Here is a 24,425-nt window from a genome sequence, read left to right on the forward strand (position 1 = left end):
CACACTGGCGTTTTGGTTTCCGTTTGTGAGATCCGTTCGGGGCTCTCAGAAGCGGTCCAAAACGGATCAGTTTTGCCCTAATGCATTCTGAATGGAAAAGGATCCGCTCAGAATGCATCAGTTCAGTCTCCGTTCCGCTCTAGAGGCGGACAACAAAACGCTGCTTGCAATGTTCTGGTGTCCGTCTGATGAAACTGAGCCAAACTGATCCGTCCTGGCACACAATGTAAGTCAATGGGGAAGGACACAATAGAAAACAGATCCGTCCCCCATTGACTTTCAATGGTGTTCAAGACGGATCCATCTTGGCTATGTTAAAGATAATACAAACTGATCCGTTCTGAATGGATGCATGCGGTTGTATTATCTGGACGGATCCGTCTGTGCAGATCCATGACGGATCCGCACCAAATGCGAGTGTGAAAGTAGCCTTATTCATCACTTTCTATGCCTGTTTTGGGTCTTCATAACTTCGGCGATCCACTGCCAGCTATGGAACTTTATTCATACTGGCGGCTAAAATGCAGGTCCTAATAAATGTGCCCCATGGCACTTATTTTGTGACAGCCACAACTTTCTACATATGTGCCATGTGTGAGGCTCTCACAGAGCATTGCTATTAGTGCCTGTGCTCCATCTGGCTAAGCTGGGACTTGCAGTGCCACAGAGGACACTCCGAAGCAGGGGCAGCTGATATATAATCACCCTCGGCCTTCTCATCTGCCATCAGTTCTGACCGTCTGGCTCTACTTTCACCAGATGTCATATAAGAATATATAATCATTGTTCTAATGCAGTACAGGGATCTCAGGCTCTGGTCTGGAATACGCACAACCTTTAAAATAATTATTTGTAAGTCTGTACCTATGGGGAATTCTTACCGGTTATGTGTTTTTCATCATTTGTTGCTTTTTAGGTTTGCTCCATTGGGACGCAGCTATGATCAGTGACAATATTGTCTACTAGGATTCTGAATGTTTTAGCTTTCAGTGCCAAGACCAGGGACTGCATCCTATGAGAAAGGTTTCTCTGCTTTGAGATCCCATTATTGGCTCTAAATATAAGGCTTCTATGCAGAGCCATATCAGCGCCATCAGAATACGGCCATAGAATGAGACCAATCTAGAATCTCACAATACCTGTGAATCACCTATCCACAGGGTCCAACTGTTGGTGCCCCCAGTAATCATAAGTACAGGGGTCTCAAGTCTTCAGTTTGAATGGAATGGAAGATGAGCATGTGCACTGCCGCTTCAATCAGTCTATGCCATGGTGCTGTCAGAGATAGCCCCAGCGGCCACAATAATTATTGCCACACAGTGCCCTCAAAAATAACTGTGCCCAACTCCTCAGTCATAGTGCCACAAACAGTGTCTTCCAAATATAATTGTGTCAAGCTGATTGTGCCTGTGACAGTAGTAATTCTCACCCAGCATCACCGAAATAATTGTACTATGCAGTCCTCAACAGTTTTTGGGCCCCTAGTAATAATAATTCCATTCAGTGGGCCCAGTAATAATATGCTCCCCCAGAGTGGCTCTATAAGAATTAAAGCCCCCAGTGGTAAAAACAAAATAATTAGCCCCCCAAGAGTGTCCCCAGTCAAAAAAAAACATGTCCCAGGTAGTAACAAAAATTTCCCCTTGAATGTCCCCCTAAAGTCACAGTGCCCCTATTGCACCTCCAGTAGTAACAAATAAAAACACCCCATGGCAATATGCTCTACCAGAGTGACTTCAGTAGTAATAGTGGCCCCAGTAATAATGCCCCTTATAGCACCTCCAGTAGTAACAAAGAAAAACACATGGCAATATGCTCTACCAGAGTGACTTCAGTAGTAATAGTGCCTCCTATGGAATGCTCCTGCAAAGTGGCCCAAGTAGAGACAATAATAGGAAAGAAAAATATTCACTTGACTCCTGTACCATGCTGCTATTTGCCATGTAGTGCAGGCCACCAGCCTGTGGCCTGAGGTGCCCGTGTCACGGTGCAATCATGATGTTGTTAATACATTCTTTCATAGGCTTCAGGCCCAGTGGCCGGTGGACGTCCTGAGGATGGCGATACAGTTAAAGGGGTTGTCTTATCTCAGACAATGGGGGCATATTGCTAGGATATGATCCCATTGTCTGATAGGTGCAGGTCCCACAGCTGGAACCCGCACCTATATCGAGAACAAAGCCCCAAAAGTGGTGGAGGGTGTACCGCGCTTGCGCATCTGCCCTCCATTCATTTCTATAGGGCAGCTAAAAATAGCTATTTCTGTCGGGCCCATAGAAGTGAATGGGAGCGGTGGCCGGTCATGCGCGGTGCGCTCCCATTTGCTTCTATGGGGAGAGTGATTGGATGGTGGCCGGACCGAAGTCCTCCAGCCACCACCTTCCCTGCTCCATTCTTGATATAGGTGCAGGTCCCAGCGGTGGGACCCGCACCTGTAAGGCAATGGGGGCATAGCTTAGCAATTTAATTCAGGAGGCTGACTGAAGCTACTTCTCACCAGTAAGTCACTCCTCATACTTTAAGAGGAGCTGCCCTAGTGGACAAGAACATAGTCATTTCATAGCTTATACCATAGACTATATTAGTTTACCATTGCAGTCTCTGGTAATTGTGACATCTTTCTATTAAACTCTGCCATAGGCACAGCTTAGTAGAAGATTAAAGTGGCAGGATTGGGAGCCTTCACTTGACGAACATTCGGCTCCCCGCAATTTGCTTTGTGGGGGTGCTGATCGCAGGGCAGATGAACCCCTTCCCTCTTACTAACTGCCCAGATGCCGCAGGTGCAATTGAGCGTGCCATCTGAGGGGTTAAATATCCAGGATTGGAGTTCTCTTTGACCCTGCTCACTGTATCACATAGGTCAACACATAACACAAGCAGTGTCATTTCATACAGTTACGTCCAATGTTGGGAAGGGGTTAAATGACACCCCTGATAAAAGGGATTAAAGAACATTTGTAAGTAAAGACTTCATAGACAGTTACTTGTGAAGGTCTTAGTACATTTCTTTGTTACAAAGTATAAAACCCATCCAAGGTTATCACAGTTTGTTCTCCTTGTTATTTCAGACAATGTCATAAATTGTAAGGAACGAATTTGGCCCCGCTGAAAACAGTTCTGCAGTAAACACCATGGATGAAATCCCGGTGAAGGTGGCTGTGAGAATCCGTCCTCTCTCATCCAAAGAGATTCTTCATAATCATCAAGTATGCGTGAGACCTGTCCCGAACACCCAACAGATCATCATTGGGAAGGACAGAGTCTTCACCTTCGACCATGTCTTTGGGAAAAGTTCCACCCAAGATGACGTCTACAGCTCCTGCATTGAACCACTTTTGGTGTCTTTAATTGAAGGGTACAATGCCACTGTTTTTGCCTATGGACAGACCGGGTCTGGCAAGACATATACCATTGGTGGAGGCCATGTTGGTATGTTAAAAAGAATTGTTGTCTGGGTCAGTTAGTGTTGACTTGTCTACGCCAGAAACCAAGTGTTCACAGCTTGTGTGCCGTCCGGGTTATATTTCCTCTGTGTTTCTCAATGTTTCAAAATGTTTGTGTGTGCACCGTGGCTTATACTGCCGATGCTGGCACAAGGTATAAGCGCCCGATCTTTTGTGACCACTTTGTCCATGTTTGGGGCACGTTTAGAGGCAAGGCACATGCTTATGTTTAGACATGGCCACAGGTTTTGTACAGTGTGGTAAGTCTCTTTCATTCTTATTACCTGCTCGATGCTGAAAGTGCTGGAGCCGAATGCTTTATTTGTACATCCACACTGAAAAGTGATGCCAGGCTTCGTGTTTCACGGTGTCGCCCTAGGCCTTCATGTGTGCCCTGTGGTGTCAGTGAGGCCTTGGCTTTTTGTGTCAGCCTGTATTGTTTCACTTCTCTGGTGAAGATACGTGATATTAGGGCCATCTGTCACAGAGTTGGTCTGCCATTAGCTCTTCTGCACTTTCAGCATATAAAAAAATGTACGTGATGCTCAATACTCTCTTTTTTTGTCAAAAGTGATACCTTTTATTGGCTAATCAGGAAAATTATATTTGCAAGCTTTCGGAGCACAGGGGCGCCGTCATAAAGCAAGTTTAAAAATGACCTGAAAGTGACAAATATAGCTGATAAAAGTATAATTTTTATGATGCTTTTGTTCTTTTTCCTTATATATATATATATATATATATATATATATATATATATATATGTAAATGTTTAGACAATTCAATTATATTATTACATCACCTTTCGAAGCAGCTCAGCCGTACACCGTGTGAACATAGCATTATGAGCCCATTGTATTCATGAGGGTAGTCCTCCCTACTAGTGTTGAGTGAACTTGTGTTTTAAGTTCGGCGTCTAAAGTTCGGGTTATCGAAGAATCGCGTTATGGATTCTAAACTCTGTTATGGTCCGTGGTAGCGGAATCCATAACGCGATTCTTCGACAACCCGAACTTTAGACGCCGAACTTAAAACACAAGTTCGCTCAACACTACTACCTACGCCTTTCACAGCAGTGACTGATGGGCTGTGTATGTCATTTTTGTAAATACTTTGTCACGTTGGGTTTTGTTATAAGTGACATTGCTGATGTATTGTCACCTAGCCTTGGTAAATGAAACCTATAAAAGCTTTATATCCATGCATGTTTTATGTGTGACGGCCCTACAGAAAGTAACACGGGTTTTATTGTATTTCTAGCCTCATGTGCTGAAGAAGAAAAGGGGATTATACCACGTGCCATACAGGAACTTTTCCAGACAATCTCTGAAAATCACAACATTGACTTCACTGTCAAAGTGTCCTACATAGAAGTGTACAAGGAAGATCTGAGGGACCTCCTGGAACTGGAAACAAACGTAAAAGATATACACATCCGGGAGGATGAGAAGGGGAACACAGGTGCCGACACTGTTACCAACTATAAATGCAGTACATGATGTTAGCAATTATACAATAATATTTCCTTGTAGTAATCAGTTCAGAAGCCCCCAAAATGTTAAAGTAGCACTCCCACAATTTTTTTTTACTGATGACTATATTTGTGAATTAAAGGCTTGACTTTTTGGTCACGTGTTCATATGAGCGCACATTACTGAGAAAAAGGAAGTTTTAATATATGCCAATGAGCCTCTAGGAGCATTAAGGGTGTTGCCTTTACACCTGGAGGTTCTACTCTCTCTGCAACTGCCGTGCCCTCTGCACTTCGGTTGACAGGGCTAGAGAGGATGCGGCAGTTGCAGAGAGCTGAGCCTCTAGGTGTAACGGCAATGCGGGCACATATGAACATGGGACCAAGGGCACATGTAACAGCCAGTTTCATACGTTCAAATCTGCTGACAGACGCCCTTTAAAGTGGTTCTCTGGGTCTTTGTTATTGATGACCTATCCTCAGGATAGGTCATCAATATCAGATCAGGGGGTCCGACACCCGGCACCCCTGTCAATCAGCTGTATGAAGGGAAGGCGCAAGCGGTGCACGTGTGCCGTCTCCCGTCTGTCTTCCTGCTCACTGCTGCTATGTCTGTGGCGAGCAGGAAGAGAGAAGGGAGACGGCATGCGCACACTGCGTGCACCTTCCCTCCATACAGCTCATCGACGGGGGTGCCGTCTATGTATTCCTATAAGAGCCTCAATGTCCATCTCATAAGAATGAAAAGAGAAACTGACTTCCTGTTCACACATAAGATGCTGTGTCAGTGGGATAGTCATTGTCGGTCACATGACACAGCTGCGGACCATAGTGTAGTTGTAAAAGGGGTTCTCCAGGCTTTTAATACTGATGACCTATCCTCAGGATAGGTCCACAAAATGAGATCGGCGGGGGACCGCCAACCTCCATGAGTTGTATGGAGGGAAGGTGCGCGCGTGCCATCTCCCTTCTCTCTTCCTGCTCGCCACAGACATAGCAGCAGTGAGCAGGAAGACAGAAGGGAAACGGCACACGTGCACAGTGTGCGCCTTCCCGTCATACAGCTGATTGACAGGGGTGTCGGGTGTCGAACCCCTGATCAGATATTGATGACCTATCCTGAGGATAGGTCTTCAATATTAAAGACCCGGAGAACCACTTTAAAGGGCGTCTGTCAGCAGATTTGAACTCTTCACATGGTGCAGTACTTTGTTTTTGTGGCGCTGTGCTGGTGGGTTGGTGGGACCCAGTGCCATGGGTGGCATTGTCGGACAGCAGGGTTGCTGTTTGACTCCTGGGTCCTGCCGCCTACTAGGGCAGTGCCGCTTTGTCACCGCAGTGAGCTGCGCCTTTTTGTCAGAGTAGGTCCCACTCAAAGAGGCGACCCTGGCGTGGTGAGTGGGCTTATGCCTTTTGATCAAAACGTACACTAATGCCTCTTGTACAGCATGTAGTATGGGGGGCTGTACACTTTAATATTGCTCTGAGAAGCGAGTTTAATTAGATCCAAGCATAGCATTGTGGATGTGCGATCCAGTTCTATTTTTCTCCCCTTGATATATACATGGAGAAACTGACTTTCTGCCCACACATAAGATGCTGTGTCAATTGAAAAGTCAACAGTGTTGGGCACATGACACAGCTGAGGATCAGAAGGGAGGTTATAACTCACAAATACAGACTCTGGTAAGATTACCTTCACTACAGTTTATATCATGTACCTTTCTAATGTACCAGAGAATGAAAAATTATGAGAGTGCTTCTTTAACTCCAAAAAATAACCAGCAAAGAATTATAAGCAGCAAGCTTCTACATATAATTGTTAGATATGTCTGCTGGAAGCTATGAACCCCTTTCTATGTTGAGAAAGGGATCTTCTTCAGGATCGGGTAAGTTACTACAATGAGGCCACCCACCCTTAGAGCCTAAAGGAGCAGCTTGACATGGCACAGGCTGCTTATAGACATGAGTTATGGAGCTGCAGATGATTGGCAGATCTAGATTCTTTTAGTAGTATCTGATGTTAATTTTGTGTGATCACCATAGACACCAGATTTGTCAGCAGTTCACACCAAATTTAGCCAGTGATCTGTGGCCAATTGAAGGCGTGTTACCATGTTAGGAAAATATGCATAGTGATTGACGGGATTTGAATACTTTTGGCCTCCTTCGCCAGTACAAGTTAGTATATTTTTTGTTCTGTATGAAATAATGTGCATACTGTAAAACATATACCATGGACTGAAAGTGTCCTAACTGTGGAGCTATCCACCAGTGTGATCATCACATGACAAGGACTTATGATCCTATTCAAGTGAACAGGAGCTGAGCTGCAGTACTCAGAATGGCCACTACACAGTGTATGGAGCTGTGGTGTTTTAGCTGTTTACTTCCGGAACCTGAACAGCTGATCAGTATCTGGAACATTGGATCCCAACTGATCTCATATTGATGACCTATCCTATGTCCTGGAAACCCTTTTAATCTAGACTACAGCTTTCAGTTGAGGTTTTTAAGAATTTTTTTGGCATAAATTTCTGATAGGTGTAAAGTTTCCCTGATGTAAATGAAATATTTTGCTTTGCAATTGTTCATTCGTGTGTATGATTTCTTTATAAGTGATGCAATTGTTTTGCCCTGGTCTCTCCAGTGATTGTTGGTGCCAAGGAATGCCAAGTTGAAAGTGCAGATGAGGTTATGAGTCTTCTAGAAGCTGGCAGTGCAGTCCGCCACACTAGCACAACTCAAATGAATGAGCGCTCCAGCCGCTCTCATGCAGTCTTCACCATAAGTATATTGCAACAAAGGGACGCTACGGAAAATGGACCCATTAAGTCTGTCCAGATGATCTCTTCAAAATTTCACTTTGTAGACTTGGCGGGCTCAGAAAGAGTGACCAAAACTGGGAACACCGGAGAGAGATTTAAAGAGTCCATCCAAATTAACAGCGGTTTGCTTGCTCTGGGGAATGTAATAAGCGCACTTGCTGATCCAAAGAGAAAAAGCGCACATGTTCCTTACAGAGATTCTAAGATTACTCGTATTCTTAAAGATTCCTTAGGTGGAAATGCCAAAACAGTCATGATTACATGCATTAGTCCTTCTACTTCAGACTTTGATGAATCTTTGAATTCTCTTAAATACTCCAACCGAGCCAGGAATATCAAAAACAAGCCAATTGTAAATTATAACCCTGACTGGGATAGAATTGATGAAATGGAGCTGGAAATAAAGGCACTCCGCGAGGCTTTGCACAACCAGCAAAGCAGTAGGGTGAGTCGGACAAGCCAGGTGTCTCAAGACTGGAGCCAAGAAAAGAACAAAATGCGGGCTCTGGAAGAGCAGCTTGCACAGTATCAGCTGGAATGCTTTAACCATCGACATTGTACAGAAGAAGCTTTGGAGCTGTTGTATGAACTTAAAGATATGACTGGCCTTACAAAATCTCTAAAGAATAGGCTTCAGGGTTGGCTGGCTGTGGCTGAGGAACTAAGAAGTGATGTGAAGGCTGTGTCTGGAACTGACAGTGCAGTTTCCGTGGGAGAGGAGCCACATCACATCACCATACTACAGCTGAAAAGGGAGCTAAAGAAATGCCAGGTATGGAGTACAACTTCATATGATCATGCCTTCATTTCATGTCATGATAAGTCAACAAAAGATAACTAATACAATGAGTGAATTATAGATGGACTCTCCCTTATGGGAACTATCCTTCTTACCTTACCTGAGCTTCAGGTCTCTGGGCTTGGGCAAAAGGTCTACTTCCTGTGCTATTCCATTCACATGGACCAGCAGCTCAAAGGCTATGTACACCTTCGGAGGCAATTTTTGTTTATGATTGTATTTTACTTATTTTTGGCTAAAAATAATATTTCCAATTGGCCTTTATTGAAAAATATTGAGCAATTCTGTCACAAAGGGTTAACTTTTTTTCTAGCTGTGTGACTGCTACTTTTACTTTGTGCCGGTCATCTAATAAACCTTATCTCTAAACTACTGAGAGGTCATAAACACTTCTTTAAGCCACATTCAGTAAGATACACGTAAGGATCCGCTCAGAATGCATCAGTTTGCCTCCGTTCGGTCTCCATTCCGCTTTGGAGGCGGACACCAAAACGCTGCTTGCAGCATTTTGGTGTCCATCTGACGAAACTGAGCCAAACGAACCGTTTTCACTGACACAATCTGGCACAATAGAAAACGGATCCGTCCTCCATTGACTTTCAATGGTGTTCAAGACGGATCCGTCTTGGCTATGTTAAAGATAATACTAACGGATCCGTTCTGAACGGATGCAGACGGTTGTATTATCTGAACGGATCCGTCTTTCCAGATCCATGATGGAGCCGCACCAAAAGCGAGTGTGACAGTAGCCTAAGAATTGAGCTATAATGAGTTTTTATAATGTCAGAGAGCAGAGATAAGGAGCACGTCTGCTACCCAGATGATGGAAAAGAAAGAAAATCCAGAGGCCGCTACTAGAGCATCTCAGCTATGTACAGAAAAAAAGATTCCATATTTTAAATAAAGACAAATTGAAAAAAAGATTTTTAGCTCAAAATAGCTCTGCCTTTGCACACAGCTATGGGGACTGGGTATTGCGGATGTGCTAGCGGCCATCTATCAAACCATGTCCTGAGCTCTATACACAAAATCCCAGTGACAGGTTCCCTTTAAAATCATATTTTCAGTTGGCCTTTATTTAAAATATTGAGCTCTTCTCTCGCAAAGGTTTAACTGTTTTTCTAACTGTGTGACTGGTACTTTCACTTTCTGCCGGTCATCTAATAACCCTTATCTCTAAATCACTAAGAGGCCTTAAACACTTATTTAGGCTACATTCTTATCAGTAAGATAAGAACTGAGCTATAATGGGTGTTTATAATGTCAGTGAGCAGAGATAAGGAGCCTGTTAACTCCCCAACTGACGGAAAAGAGAGATAATTGCCCCCAAAGGTGTACATAGCCTTTAAAGAGCTTGTCCAGGTTCAGAGCTGAACCCGGACATATACCCTTTTTCACCCAGGCAGCCCCTCTGAGATGAGCACTAGAGCATTTCATGCTCCAATGCTCTCCTTTGCAAATCCTCCGATGCTCATATCAGAGGGGCTGCCTGGGTGAAAACGGGTATATGTCCGGGTTCAACTCTGAATCCAGACAACCCCTTTAAGTAGTACCATGAACATAGAATATTAACTTATGCTTAAACTGCGTGTAACTTTCTTGCAATGATATTTCTTGTGATGTTTGAATAATGGGACAAGCATGGCTGGCTTACTGTTTAAGCACAATTTATTCAAGGATGCTCTTGCAGCGGATGAAGAGGTTTTTGTCCAGAAGGAGATGGAGCTAAAGGAGTTACAAGAGAACATTCAGTCTTTGCTACAAGAAAATCAGCATTACCAGAAGTCTTTAGAAGAGGCTGAGCACAGCAAGAATCTACAGGTACAGCACTTGCACCTTCTTGAACATGATCTTTCAGTAAAACTGCTGCAGTTAACCACTTCTAGACTGCTGTATGATGGTAAACGTCTGGTGGGTCTGCATTTACCTCTGCAAGGAAGTTCTCTATGAAGAGACCAGCTGCTACTGAGAACTGACCCCTGCTCCTGTATCCGGAGATTGCCAATTATCGGTATCTCCCCATCGAGAAGGCAGAACCTGTTTATTATTGTCCCTGCCTTCCCCATCACTCAATTAGTGCTGTGTGTACAGATCAGGAAGCAGCCATGATGCTTCCTGCTCCCATCCCAGCGATCACGTGATTGCTGGTTGTCAGGTAACTGTAGGAGCTGCTGGTCTTAGCAGACCCAGATTAACTCTGCAGTGCAGTACAGTCAGTCAGTACACCTGTAATTTATCAGCTCCAGTCCAGGGGACGTCAGCAATAAAAATAAAATGTATTATTAAAATACGTCCCAACTGTCTTGTATGACTTTATTCGGGGCACAATGTATAAAATAAAGGCAAAAAAAAAAAATGCTGCCACTAGCCCATGCTGCAGAGACTGTAAACTAAATGTGCCCTAAACAATCGTGATAGAAAGGGAACACAATTTAAAATAGTATTACAATGTCACTTTGTGCCATTGAAGAAAAATTTGGAAAATACAGTACATTTTCCTGGGTATGTAAAATACAAACAAAAAATACTATGAAACATTTTGACATAAAAATAAAGCCCCATATATCACCGAAAAAAGATTGAAATAACCAAACTTTTTTCTTTTGAAGCCCCTGGTTATGAAGGAAGGAAAATGGATGTGGGTAACATAACACCATGAGTGCTTCTAATATACAGTCATTTCCAGTCACTCTGAGGGTCATTTACTATGCTAAAATACATGTAAATTAGGTGTGTTTCAGGTGCAGATAGCGGCCCAACAGTTAGTTGCTCCGTTATCTGCGACTTCGTCCCGCTTTGTCTAAAACGCCGGTCTTAATAAATGTGCCCCTCTGTTTCTTGGCTCCTTTTCTTGATTCATCTTTAAGTTGTCCCATGCAGACATTTATATCCTTTACATTTCTTTTTAGACAGAGAAGGTTGTGGAACAACAGATCTTTATTGACGAGCTGAAGTACAAGGTTGAAGAATTAAATGAGCAGTCGCCGCGGGGTCTGGTAAAGGAGCAAGAATTAATTTCTAAGAGACCTCACAGCGTTCCATTGAGCCACCGACTGCAGAGGCTGTCTTCAAGCTTTAGGCAGTCTAGTAACCAGTCGGAACCAAGGAAGGTGAGGAGAACCACATACACATACGTTCAGTCATATTCCTGTGTGGTTATGGTGTTAAAGAGGATCTCCCAACATACTCCTGCTAGAAATGTATGAGTAAATAACAGCAGGGACCAAAATTAGTGCTGACAGTACCAGACTGTGTAGAGATGAGCATCCTTGACAAGGGGAATGGTAAGCCCCAGTTCTTAATTCAGTCATACAGATGAAAACAGATTTTCCAGGAATGTTATGGATAGTCCCTAATAAAAGATAGAATGGTTTCTCATCTACTGATCAAGGAAGCAAGGGGGGGTCATTGGGTATTGGGAGATCTGTGTGATCTGAAAGGGCTTGTAGACGCATCCTTCTAGCCTTTGGGCTTTTTAGCTTGAATCTAGAACTGTATACAGTCAACACCTATAGATAAGAACCAGTAAGACTCTGTTCACATCTCACATGGTTTCCATTTATAATAGAAACCATATTGTAGTGCCGGATCCATCACACAACAGACGCCCAACTAACCACATTGACTTATAACTGGGTCATGTCCCACCAAAGGTGTCCATTGTTTTGCCAATAAATATAGCTCTACATGCGTCAAACGTGATGGAGCCTCCAACGCGGTTGTCGATGCGAAACGTCGAACATTCTTGAGAGCTTTACCACAAACAGTAGAATTTCCCTGATGTGTTCACTGTAACATTTGGAGACAATGGCTGATTTTTGTGTTGGATGCATACAGTAATGTCATGCTATAAAAGCACAGTATGCTAGCAATTAAAGGGGGTCTCCAGGAATGATTTGAATTGGCCGCCAGTAACCCGTCCTAGAAGGTGAGCAGGACTGGTTGGCACTACTTGCAGAGCTGCCTTGGGAGATGGTGAGGGGACAGGGCCTCGCTACACACTACACCCTGGCATTTGTATATGCTACATATTGATGAGTTTTCCTGTCAGGCTGCTCAGCCATGATGGCATATCGTAGGCAGGATCACATTATAACCATCTATTGTAAAGCAGTGTACTGTGCAGTGAGTCCCTGTCACCTTACCCTAGGCAAGTGGAAGGAACCAGTCCTTCTCACATTCTAGGGCAGGTTGCTGGTGGCCATTTAAAATAATTCCTGGAGAACACCAAGCTGAACCAATACCTTTTCTTCCATCCTAGGTGCGCACCAGTCCTCCTTCATACTCCCTGGAACGAGTGGTAGCTGGCTTTAGGACGCGTAGCCAGATGCTTTTAGATTTAATTGAAGAACAAGACGAAGTTTTACATGAAAAGTTTTCGGACTGCAGTGATGAGGAGTTAGAGAAGCAAGATAGAAACATTAAGAATAATTCTCCCAAATCTTCATTTAGGTGATGAACTGACTCAAAATTCTAATTTTATCACATTTGAATGACAGTAATGAAATGTAACATTCTGTAAAGATGACCTTTAAGCTCTCCTGACATGTCTGTTTCATTCTCTACATTCTTATAACTCTATGTTGTGCCAGTCCTCTGTTATTCCTACTAAAAGTTTTTGAATGACTTGCTAACAGTCTGCAATAAAGGGTGTACTGGGTGCTAGCAGTGTGTCCTTGCACAGTCTGACACTATCCAATCATCACTGCCAGACGGCAGAGACACACACTCAACTGAAAACACCCACTTGGACCTATTGAAGACTGTTGGCAATACATTCATAAACTTCTAGGAGGAATAAAAGAGGAATGACACAACACAGAGATATTAGAAATGATGATCTACAATTGTTAAGTCACGGGGAATGCAAGTAGCTACTAAAACCGTCATGTCAGGAAAGATTCCAGATCTTCCTGTGCAGATTTGCGCATAGAAAATCTGCAGCATAATGCAATATCAGCACAGTAGATAAGATTTTAACAATAGTTTTTATTCCATTATTTTATGCTTTTATTCTAATCTGTTTTTGTCCTCTGAGTGTAGATTTTTTTTCTGTACATGATTATAGAGGCGGCCATCTTGCTTGATCAGTTGCTAACATCATTTAGATAGATTCTTTACAGCAGCCACTAGAGATGAGCGAACTTTTCAAAAATTTGTTTCGGCCGGTTCGACGAATTTTTCGAACAAAATTTGGTTCGATCCGAATTTATTAGCAGCGAATCGCGTTAAAAAACGGCTATTTCCTGGCTGCAGAGAGCCTGTATAGTGGTGTAGAACACTGTGCCTTGCAGTAACACGCATAGGGAGTCTGCTGTGGTAGTGAAATAATACTGTGAGTGAGTATGACATGCAGATGACAGGCATCGCTCTTATAATCACTGCACACTTTTGCCACTAATACACGACAAAAAGGGCTGTAATTTTCACACTTCACCACACAACAGCTAATAAGCCCTTTTTCCCCACTAATACAAGCCAAAAAGGCTTTAGAACATATAACTGCACCGCACAAGGGCAAATAAGATGTAGAAATATTTCCTTGTAATAAACCCTGTTAATGGCTGTATCAAACAGCACTTACACCCCAATAACAAGAATGGTTTGCTGGAATTACAGCGCTGTATAATGGTAATTTGGATCCCCAGACAGCAGCAAGGTGTAATAGGATTGTTCCTATTACCCAGGCTGTAAACTCCCCTACCGAACCCTGTTCTACATAAATGCTGTGGAATGATTCCTCCCTATCCTTTCCCTGCACTTGTAAATTGTTTTTTTAGCACAATGAAGTCTTTTCTATCACTGTCCCTAGTACCAGCTGACTTTTTCCCCTGCACTAAGTACACTGGAAAATGTCTGAATCCAAGATGGCTGAGGCTATTTATAGGGCTGTGACATCACATGGCTGGCTGGCTGCTGATTGGCTGCATGCATGGCATTATGGGTGATCCTGCCTTCCCAGAGTTCCTTGCTCCATGTCCTCACACGTGCAGCAGCCATTTTAGGAAAAAAATGTGATTCGTTACCACGAAGCGCGAGGAAACTTGGATTCGGTCATCTCTAGCAGCCATAGACACAGGACAGTTTTCTAGACATGCTTTGTGACCTCTGCAGAGGTCATTGTGCAGGGAGGGGTTTAGATAAGCTGTGATCATCACTTATTGTGAATGATGAATACTTTTAGCTCTACAGAGGTGATATCTATTTGTCGTTTAACCCTGCCTGTGATGATAAAGAGATGACTGCTGAAAATAATCTGTACAGTCCAGGAAATGGCGTCTATGATTAGGGTTAGTGCCCAGTGAAAAAAATGCAGTATTTTACAGTTTCTTAAAATATAGTGATGTGTGGGGAAAAAAAATATAATAAGTCACAAATTCTAAAAGTTTTTTAATATAAAAGTTGATTAAAGTACTGGGTCATTTTCTTATTCCCTTCAATTTACCCAGTTGTCCAAATGCAAGCCTTTTACGTACCGAGGGTACAGAGCTCTGGGCTTTTAGTGAGCAATGATCATTTTTATGTTCCAATTGAAAAGCAAGTGCTGTTAGAAGCTTTCAGAGTCAGGCACTTCCAATATACAATAAATGCTATGTTTCGTTCCCCCCCCCCCCCCTTTCCTTCCCCCTTTTTTTTATTTTTTTTATTTAAAAGCCTGAGATTGTGACTTTCTTCAACCAAGTGAAAGAAAAGTGTAGCATGTACAAGGTTGTGTTCTGTTGCAAGCCCTCTCAGTAAGAAAAGGACCCTCATAACCCAATTCCAAACCAGAAGGCCCAGCAAGGGTCGAGCAAGGTTGGCCAACTTTAGCAGAAGCTATGACTTCCAACTGGGTTGCCACCCCAGATGTCTGCCAAAAGCCTCCTCTGAAGTCTGACTCTCCAAGGGATTGCAGGGAGCTGAGGAACCTGCAGATGGGAGGGTAGCAGTCTATTTCACACAGTGTTTGGTCAGTGATTGCCATAAGTGATTGTGAGCCAAAATCAGGTGCTGGTGAAAAAGATAAAAGCCATAAAAGTATATTACTCCAATATATTACTCCAGTTCAAAGTGACCAAATGGTTTAATATCCAATCTCCAGAATCTAGTGGTCACTCACCTGCCTTCACACTCCCAAGCTTTTTTAAAGAGCGTTTATGAATTAATTGGCCCTCGAAGACTTGTTACCTACAGGGGCGAATTGGCCACAGATCTTACAGGGAAATTTCCCAGGGGGCCGCCTGGGCTCTCCTCACGGCCCCCAGTGGAAGTTTTTGGGGATGTATTTTATGATGGACTGTGGTATTGGTGGTATAATGTGCCGCAATATGGTATTGCTGGCCCTGCCTTCCATCAATTTGGATGCGACTACAAAACAGGGCCACTTTTAGTATTTTTTTTTTTTTCCAGGGCCACTTCAAGTTCCCAGTCCGCCCCTGGTTACCTACTGTACTGGAGAAAAAGCTGCATGTAATCTTTTTATGAGAAGTTGATGGCATGAAGCTTCTTATTTTAGGCTGGGTTCATACATTGAGATATTGGTCTTGGTCAAAAACTGTGAGGTAATACCGTACATAGTTCATTGCAAATTGTTTGCAGTGTTTTTTGAGATGTGGTTTTTGGCCAGCAGTTTTTGCTTGTGAAGCGCATTTTATAACGGTTCACATGTAAAAACGGCATAGCCAATAGCATTGCTATAAAATACGTGCAGTTTTGTTGCCCGGTTTTTGGCCACGCAGCACACTACTGCAATGTGCGAACCTAGCCTTAAAGGAGATGGACACTGTCGGTGGCATTTCTTGTATTATTGCATTCTACTAATTTTGAGCTAAAATAATTTTTCCAGTTGCTCTTTATTAATATTTTCAACAGCTTTTCCTCTACAGCTTTCACTTTCAGTTCATCTGCAGACAGTTCCTGCTCAGAGCTGCTCTCATAGTTTGATCTGTAACTTATATTTCTAGTTCCCTGACTTTACATAAGCACTCATTTAAGCTGAATTCTTATCGGGTTGATAAGAATTTAGCTTAAAGGGATTCTGTCAGCTAGTTTTAGCATATAGAGAGGTGTACATGTGCTGCTAGATCGCCACTAGCACATCCACAATCTACATTTTCCGTAGCTATGACTGCTTTTATTTAGTCAGATTTTTTTAAAATATATATGCAAATGAGGAGTTGGTAACAGCCCCTTGGACTCCTTACTAGCCTCATTTGCATATATATAATTGTTTTTGACTAAATAAAAGCAGTCCTAGCTACGGAAAATGTAAATTGCGGACTTTCTAGCAGCACATGTACACAACTCTATAGGCTAAAACCAGCTGACAGAATCCCTTTTTAAATGGGTATTTGTGAGCTGTAAGGAAAATAAAGATAAGGGCTTTAGGCCAAGCTGTCAAGACAGCTTAACAGATTCACTGAGGAGAAGCAACAGTTTGCAGATGCAGTGAAATCTGTTGATGATTTTTTAATAAAGGACTAATTGATAAAAAAAAATTTAGCCCAAAATAAGTAGAATGCATTCATAAAAAACTGTCCATAGGTATCCATGGCCTTTAATGTTCTTGTTCGATGCTGCCCACTACCGGCCGTTGGCCCTACCCATCATCAAGTCTTATAGGAACTTTGCAGGCAATTATGATAAACTGTGCTGTAACCCTGGTGTGTCCAATGCCATGCACTAGACATGACACAGTGTATCCGGTTTGCCTGGAATATTCCAGCGTTAATCACTCTCCAGAGAATTTTGTCGCAAAATGTCTCACCAATGAAATGTTTGTGTTTACATAAATGAAGTTGAGTAATTTTCCCGTAGACGTTCCATCAATCGGACATGGACACGTAGGCATGTACCGGACGCTGGAGCTTTGAATAATGGCGCAAAACAATCATCTACCGACAGGGAGGATGTGTCTGGTAACGTCCCATTGATTTTATATCATAAGTACAATCCAAAGTATTTCTGAGGAACATGTACACCAACTCTTATTGCTGCTTATGTTCCAGAAACTGCCATGGAAGCTGTTCAAGAAAGCCAAAGTCTTAATCTAAAGAAGCTAAAGACCACAGAACTTCGGCTAGCTGAGGCAAGACAGAAGTTGAGGGAGCTGACCTTAAACATTAATATGAAAAAAGAGCTCATAAAGGATCTAGCAAAGACAAGTAAGGGCCATGGTCCTCATTTAAGCATGCTTATAATTAAACAGCTTTTTACATTAAAATACTGAATTAAATCATATAAAATGATATAACCCAAAAATTAACGTCCTCCTTCAGATAGGGGGATATTGGGTGCAGAAGCTTTAATAGAAAGGAAGAGGAGCATATGACGGCAACATTTAAAGATCTGTCCTGATATCCATGCACGAGGATGCTGTTGGACGGATTCTGTGTCTCCTTTCTGACTCCCTATTTTCCACAGTTTTTCTAGCTGCGAGTAGAGAAAGTAGTGTAATACAAGCCAATAGCAGCTCATAGGAGGTATTTACTGCATGGTATCATTAAAGCTTCACTGAGTTTTCTAAAAATCTTTGATATGTTGTAGGGACATATCAAAGGTTTTGATCGGTGGGGTTGGGTTTTGATCAGTCTAAATGCTGAGACCAGCAGCACCCATAGGCTTTTAATTGAGTCCATCTTGCTTCCTCTTATTCTCTCTCCTCATTCTGCCGATTAGTGGGGGTATTTGGTCTCATACGCCTTCTGATCAAAATGTCTGATATGTCTTTAGCTTTGACCTAGGGCTACAAGGCATCACTGCTCGCTCCCAGGATCGCTGAGCAGCAATAATCCCATAGAAATGAATGGGATCACTGCAGCAGTTGCAAGACCAGTGTCATCGTATAGCCCTAACCTTAGGAAAACTCAGTGACCCCTTAAAGGGGTTGTCTGGGTTCAGGGCTGAACCTGGATATCACCTCTTCTGTATTCACTTAGTATGTATGAGAGGACCATCAGAGTATTTCTTTGCTCAATAAACTAGAGGGGGCAGTAACTACTAAAATATCACTTTTATTAAATAATAGGAGTAAAACAACGGCCCCTACAGACAAACAACAAGTAAGACAAATACATACACAGACTGGTACATAGATAAAGACCAGTAAATTAAGATATTGGTAAGGTGTTAGTGGTGGACTGGACCATAGATGGCAGGCCGAGCACGGCTATGTCAGATGAAATTGGCAAGCCCTAGTAACTCCCTGCTTGGCCTGGTCCGCCCTATAACAAGTATCCTCGGGACGGGGTCCAAAAAGCCCCGCAAGGGGTGGCCCAGACAGGATCTCTTTACCTATATAGATGACCCTAGTGAGGCCCTCACACATAAGGAAGAGAAAACCCGTCCGGAGGAGCAAAAAACACAAAAATTTACCAAAATAAGCGTAACCCCACCACAGAAATTATCCACTGGAGGGGATAAAGTGAGAGGAATACTCAAGTGTCCCGACGCATTTCTTCAAAAAGAGTATGCCCCAGGATTCATCAGGGGACACGGGGCAGTACTACAGTCAGGTTACGGCTGAGCTTTTGTATGGCAGCGGTCAGGCGTATGGCTCTAATTCCACCAGCAGGCTGTGACCCAGGGTGGTGGTGTCCGCAGTGGTGGGGTGACCGGACACCACCACCCTGGGTCACCCCACCACTGCGGACACCACCACCCTGGGTCATAGCCTGCTGGTGGAATTAGAGCCATACGCCTGACCGCTGCCATACAAAAACTCAGCCGTAACCTGACTGTAGTACTGCCCCGTGTCCCCTGATGAATCCTGGGGCATACTCTTTTTGAAGAAACGCGTCGGGACTCTTGAGTATTCCTCTCACTTTATCCCCTCCAGTGGATAATTTCTGTGGTGGGGTTACGCTTATTTTGGTAAATTTGTGTGTTTTTTGCTCCTCCGGACGGATTTTCTCTTCCTTATGTGTGAGGGCCTCCCTAGGGTCATCTATATAGGTAAAGAGATCCTGTCTGGGCCACCCCTTGCGGGGCTTTTTGGACCCCGTCCCGAGGATACTTGTTATAGGGCGGACCAGGCCAAGCAGGGAGTTACTAGGGCTTGCCAATTTCATCTGACATAGCCGTGCTCGGCCTGCCATCTATGGTCCAGTCCACCACTAACACCTTACCAATATCTTAATTTACTGGTCTTTATCTATGTACCAGTCTGTGTATGTATTTGTCTTACTTGTTGTTTGTCTGTAGGGGCCGTTGTTTTACTCCTATTATTTAATAAAAGTGATATTTTAGTAGTTACTGCCCCCTCTAGTTTATTGATATTGTTTATTGAGCAGTAATCAGGGAGACACTCCTGTCTTCTCCTGACTGACCACCTTTAGTCTGTATTTCTTTGCTCCCCTTTGCATGACTGCATCGCAGCACGAACTGGGATTTGTTGTGAGTCAGTGGCGTACCGGGCTTCACAACACTATGCTAGGCGGAGGCTTCTGCCTAGCAGTGAGCCAGTGACGTCATCTGCACAGATGGGCGGTGTATAGCGATGCCATAGGCTCTTTTGGAGGCATTTACTATGCTACTTTGCATAGTACCCGCCTCCAAAAGAGCCTAGGCACCATCTCCACAGGAACATAGGTCTGGCAGCTTTGGATCATTCAGGAGGACCGGGGCTGTCGCAGGAAATGAACAGTTTCACCGATCACTAGGGAGAGTCAGTCAAGGCCCAGAAGTGTAGACATTGGCCCCAGGCCTCTGCGGTTTAAAACTGCAGAAACCCAGCGGCTACGGTGACCTCTTATTAGCTGGCTCCTTATTTAAACAGACTACTTCTGCTGTACATGTACCGCGGCGGTCATCTAAGGGTTAGTAGATTTTGATGAGGAAAATCCACTGGCATAAACCACTAATAATTTTGCTGCTACGTGTCTGGCTCTGTTCCAGGTGTGCAATGAATATTCTCGGTAACTGAAGGCCTCTAAAGCTTTTCCTTAAACATAACTAGTTTAACCTCTGCACACATTCGAGTGGAAGTCCTTCAGTGATGCCATTCCTCATAAGAACCCTTGAGCTCTCACATTTATAATAATGTAATTGTAGGTGCTTCTTGTAGATAAATGAAGACGTCACTCTTCCATCCAGATGGTCACCTAAATACTTACATCAAAGGCATTCAAGATAGCTTCATCACTTCTCCGTTTTCCACAATGACTAGAACACTGATCATTTAAAGTGTCATGCGCTTGATTTCCGTTCAGATGTCACAGAGAGCATAAAATGACTGCACATGTCTTACCAACCACTTTAGTTCTTCTTAGGACTTCTAGAAGGGAAAGAATACTAAAACTTGTCATGAACTGTGCTTTAAAGGGAATGTGTCACCGAGATTTTTATCTGGCAGTTAAAACCAAATAGTAACACATCTCCTTTTTTTTATTTTCTGATTGAAGATTTTTTTTATTCTTATTCTGTCTCCTGAACATTATTATGTGGGCGGCCATCTTGCCTGAGCTGTTCTTAACCACCTCAGCTACCCTAGCTTAAACACCCTTAATGACCAGACCACTTTTTACACTTCTGCACTACACTACTTTCACCGTTTATTGCTCGGTCATACAACTTACCACCCAAATTAATTTTACCTCCTTTTCTTCTCACTAATAGAGCTTTCATTTGGTGGTATTTCATTGCTGCTGACATTTTAACTTTTTTTGTTATTAATCGAAATTGACCGAAATTTTTGCAAAAAAATGACATTTTTCACTTTCAGTTGTAATTTTTTTTTAAAAAAACAACATCTATATATAAATTTTTCTCTAAATTTATTGTTCTACATGTCTTTGATAAAAAAAAAATGTTTGGGTAAAAAAAAAATGGTTTGGGTAAAAGTTATAGCGTTTACAAACTATGGTACAAAAATGTGAATTTCCGCTTTTTGAAGCAGCTCTGACTTTCTGAGCACCTGTCATGTTTCCTGAGGTTCTACAATGGCCAGACAGTAGAAAAACCCCACAAATGACCCCATTTCGGAAAGTAGACAGCCTAAGGTATTTGCTGATGGGCATAGTGAGTTCATAGAACTTTTTATTTTTTGTCACAAGTTAGCGGAAAATGATGATTATTATTTATTTATTTATTTTCCTTACAAAGTCTCATATTCCACTAACTTGTGACAAAAAATAAAAACTTCCATGAACTCACTATGCCCATCACGAAATACCTTGGGGTGTCTTCTTTCCAAAATGGGGTCACTTGTGGGGTAGTTATACTGCCCTGGCATTTTAGGGCCCCTAATGCGTGAGAAGTAGTTTGAAATCAAAATGTGTAAAAAATGCCCTGTGAAATCCTAAAGGTGCTCTTTGGAATTTGGGCCCCTTTGCCCAACTAGGCTGCAAAAAAGTGTCACACATGTGGTATTGCCGTACTCAGGAGAAGTTGGGCAATGTGTGGGGTGTCATTTTACATATACCCATGCTGGGTGAGATAAATATCTCGGTCAGATGCCAACTTTGTATAAAAAAATGGGAAAAGTTGTCTTTGGCCGAGATATTTCTCTCACCCAGCATGGGTATATGTAAAAAGACTAAAGTATAAAAGTGAGGCGGCTCTCTATTGACAAGAGGATGGAGTATGGTGCTCAATCCAAACAGAGCGTACCCAATGCTTGTGGTGAGGGAGTATAAGTAAAAGTAGAGGGATGGCACTCAAAGCAATTGAGGTGTATGGAAAAGTAATACTATTTAATATGGAATAACTGATAGAAAAAATATCAAATATAATATAGTAAAATGTCTGTATATCAAACACATGTGAAAATATTCAATATAAAAAGTACATGGTAGTCATATCAATATAGAGATAAAAAAGATAATAAAAATATGAAGATGGTTGAATGATAAATAATAAATAAATAAATAATAGATAATAAATGTCAATTCAAATGCAATCCTGCTGGAAAAAAGACAGTCCTATAGGCCTGTTGGAAAAAAGTCTGATCTTATATTGTAAAGACCAATAGTATCCTGGTACAATATATTGTCAATTGTGTAAAATCCTGCTGGAAAAGAAAAGTACTCCTGGTATAGGAGGATGAGAGACAGTCTTGTGAGCCTGTTAGGAAAAAGGAAGGTCCAGTTTCATAGCATATACTCTGGTAGAGAGATGGGGTAACCTGATGTAAGCTGAAAGGTGGATACCTTTCTATAGAGGTTTTGATTATAGATCCCAGAGTTATGGGGTGGAGACAAACAAATCCGATTTTGTTTTTAGTTGTTGTTCACAGATCCAGTATTGGTAAGCTGTGGAATAAAGACTGCTTTGTAAGCAGGTACATTACCCTCCTTGCGGCTGTGAGCTGGTCAGCGGTTCCTGTCTGGGCGGCGGTATCCACGTGTGCCGTTCCCGCTCGCTGTCTGCTCAGGCCGTTGGTTGCTGCTGGGTGTCGTCACTTCCGGTGACGTCTTCTGCGTTCCTAGGATCTCCCGCTCAGTGCTGTTACAGCTTGCCACGTGGAGGCTAGTGGCGGGAAATACAAACGTTGCAGCTTCTTTAGGGGGGAAACAGATACATAGCTCCGGAGCTGATCTATAGTTGTATGATCCTTCTGGTTGTTGCTAGCTAGATGTGATAGGCTTACTCAATGCCCCATACGCGTTTCAGAGCGTACTGCTCCTTCATCAGTGGGAAATTGACGACACCCAGCAGCAACCAACGGCCTGAGCAGACAGCGAGCAGGAACGGCACACGTGGATACCGCCGCCCAGACAGGAACCGCTGACCAGCTCACCAACAGCCGCAAGGAGGGTAATGTACCTGCTTACAAAGCAGTCTTTATTCCACAGCTTACCAATACTGGATCTGTGAACAACAACTAAAAACAAAATCGGATTTGTTTGTCTCCACCCCATAACTCTGGGATCTATAATCAAAACCTCTATAGAAAGGTATCCACCTTTCAGCTTACATCAGGTTACCCCATCTCTCTACCAGAGTATATGCTATGAAACTGGACCTTCCTTTTTCCTAACAGGCTCACAAGACTGTCTCTCATCCTCCTATACCAGGAGTACTTTTCTTTTCCAGCAGGATTTTACACAATTGACAATATATTGTACCAGGATACTATTGGTCTTTACAATATAAGATCAGACTTTTTTCCAACAGGATTGCATTTGAATTGACATTTATTATCTATTGTTTATTTATTTATTATTTATCATTCAACCATCCTCATATTTTTATTATCTTTTTTATCTCTATATTGATATGACTTCCATGTACTTTTTATATTGAATATTTTCGCATGTGTTTTATATACAGACATTTTACTATATTATATTTGATATTTTTTCTATCAGTTATTCCATATTAAATAGTATTACTTTTCCATACACCTCAATTGCTTTGAGTGCCATCCCTCTACTTTTACATATGTAAAAAGACATCAGAAAACGGGATACATAATAAACCATTCATATAACTAATAAGATAGTGGGATACTGTCACTGTTCTCTTATCATCTCATCTTTGAATTTTAGGCAGTGATGCTCATTGTGTGAACAAACAGTATTCATTAAAGATCACACAGCTAGAACAGGAAGCCGAGCAGGCTAAAACTGAATTGGCTGAAGCTCAGAAACAGTTACAAGAGCTGGAAAACAAAGAACTGCGGGACCAGGCACAGAAAGCCAAATTACAGAAAGATTTCCGTAAGAAAATGGAGGCTGCAAAACTTAAAATGCAGGTATGAAGGTATTGGAATAATTCAGAAAAATGTCTTATTATAGAAAGGCATCATATAAATATATTCATATTCATGTGTGCCTGTCTATAGAGTACATTTACATAGAATAAATGGAATCTCGAAAAACCCCTTAGCAAGTTCCATGTTTTTATACTTTGGTGCAGATTTGAACAGAATTCCTGTGCATCTTGCTTAGTAAATTCCCCTG

The 24,425-nt window shown here is 42.4% G+C and overlaps 1 protein-coding gene across 1 annotated transcript in view; it reads left to right on the forward strand.

Moving 5' to 3' along the window:
* KIF27 (kinesin family member 27) overlaps window positions 1-24,425 on the forward strand; it is a 52,222-nt gene that overhangs the window by 1,043 nt on the left and 26,754 nt on the right. Inside the window, exons 2-10 of the mRNA XM_040417030.1 lie at window positions 3,072-3,432; window positions 4,707-4,907; window positions 7,568-8,517; window positions 10,222-10,365; window positions 11,454-11,654; window positions 12,806-12,996; window positions 17,341-17,441; window positions 17,532-17,687; window positions 24,012-24,217. Of these exons, the coding sequence (XP_040272964.1) occupies window positions 3,135-3,432; window positions 4,707-4,907; window positions 7,568-8,517; window positions 10,222-10,365; window positions 11,454-11,654; window positions 12,806-12,996; window positions 17,341-17,441; window positions 17,532-17,687; window positions 24,012-24,217 (2,448 nt within the window). The 5' untranslated portion in view covers window positions 3,072-3,134. The remainder of the gene's footprint in view (window positions 1-3,071; window positions 3,433-4,706; window positions 4,908-7,567; window positions 8,518-10,221; window positions 10,366-11,453; window positions 11,655-12,805; window positions 12,997-17,340; window positions 17,442-17,531; window positions 17,688-24,011; window positions 24,218-24,425) is intronic.

This window comes from Bufo bufo, chromosome 2, assembly GCF_905171765.1.
Source record: "Bufo bufo chromosome 2, aBufBuf1.1, whole genome shotgun sequence".
Classification (NCBI taxonomy): Eukaryota; Metazoa; Chordata; class Amphibia; order Anura; family Bufonidae; genus Bufo; species Bufo bufo.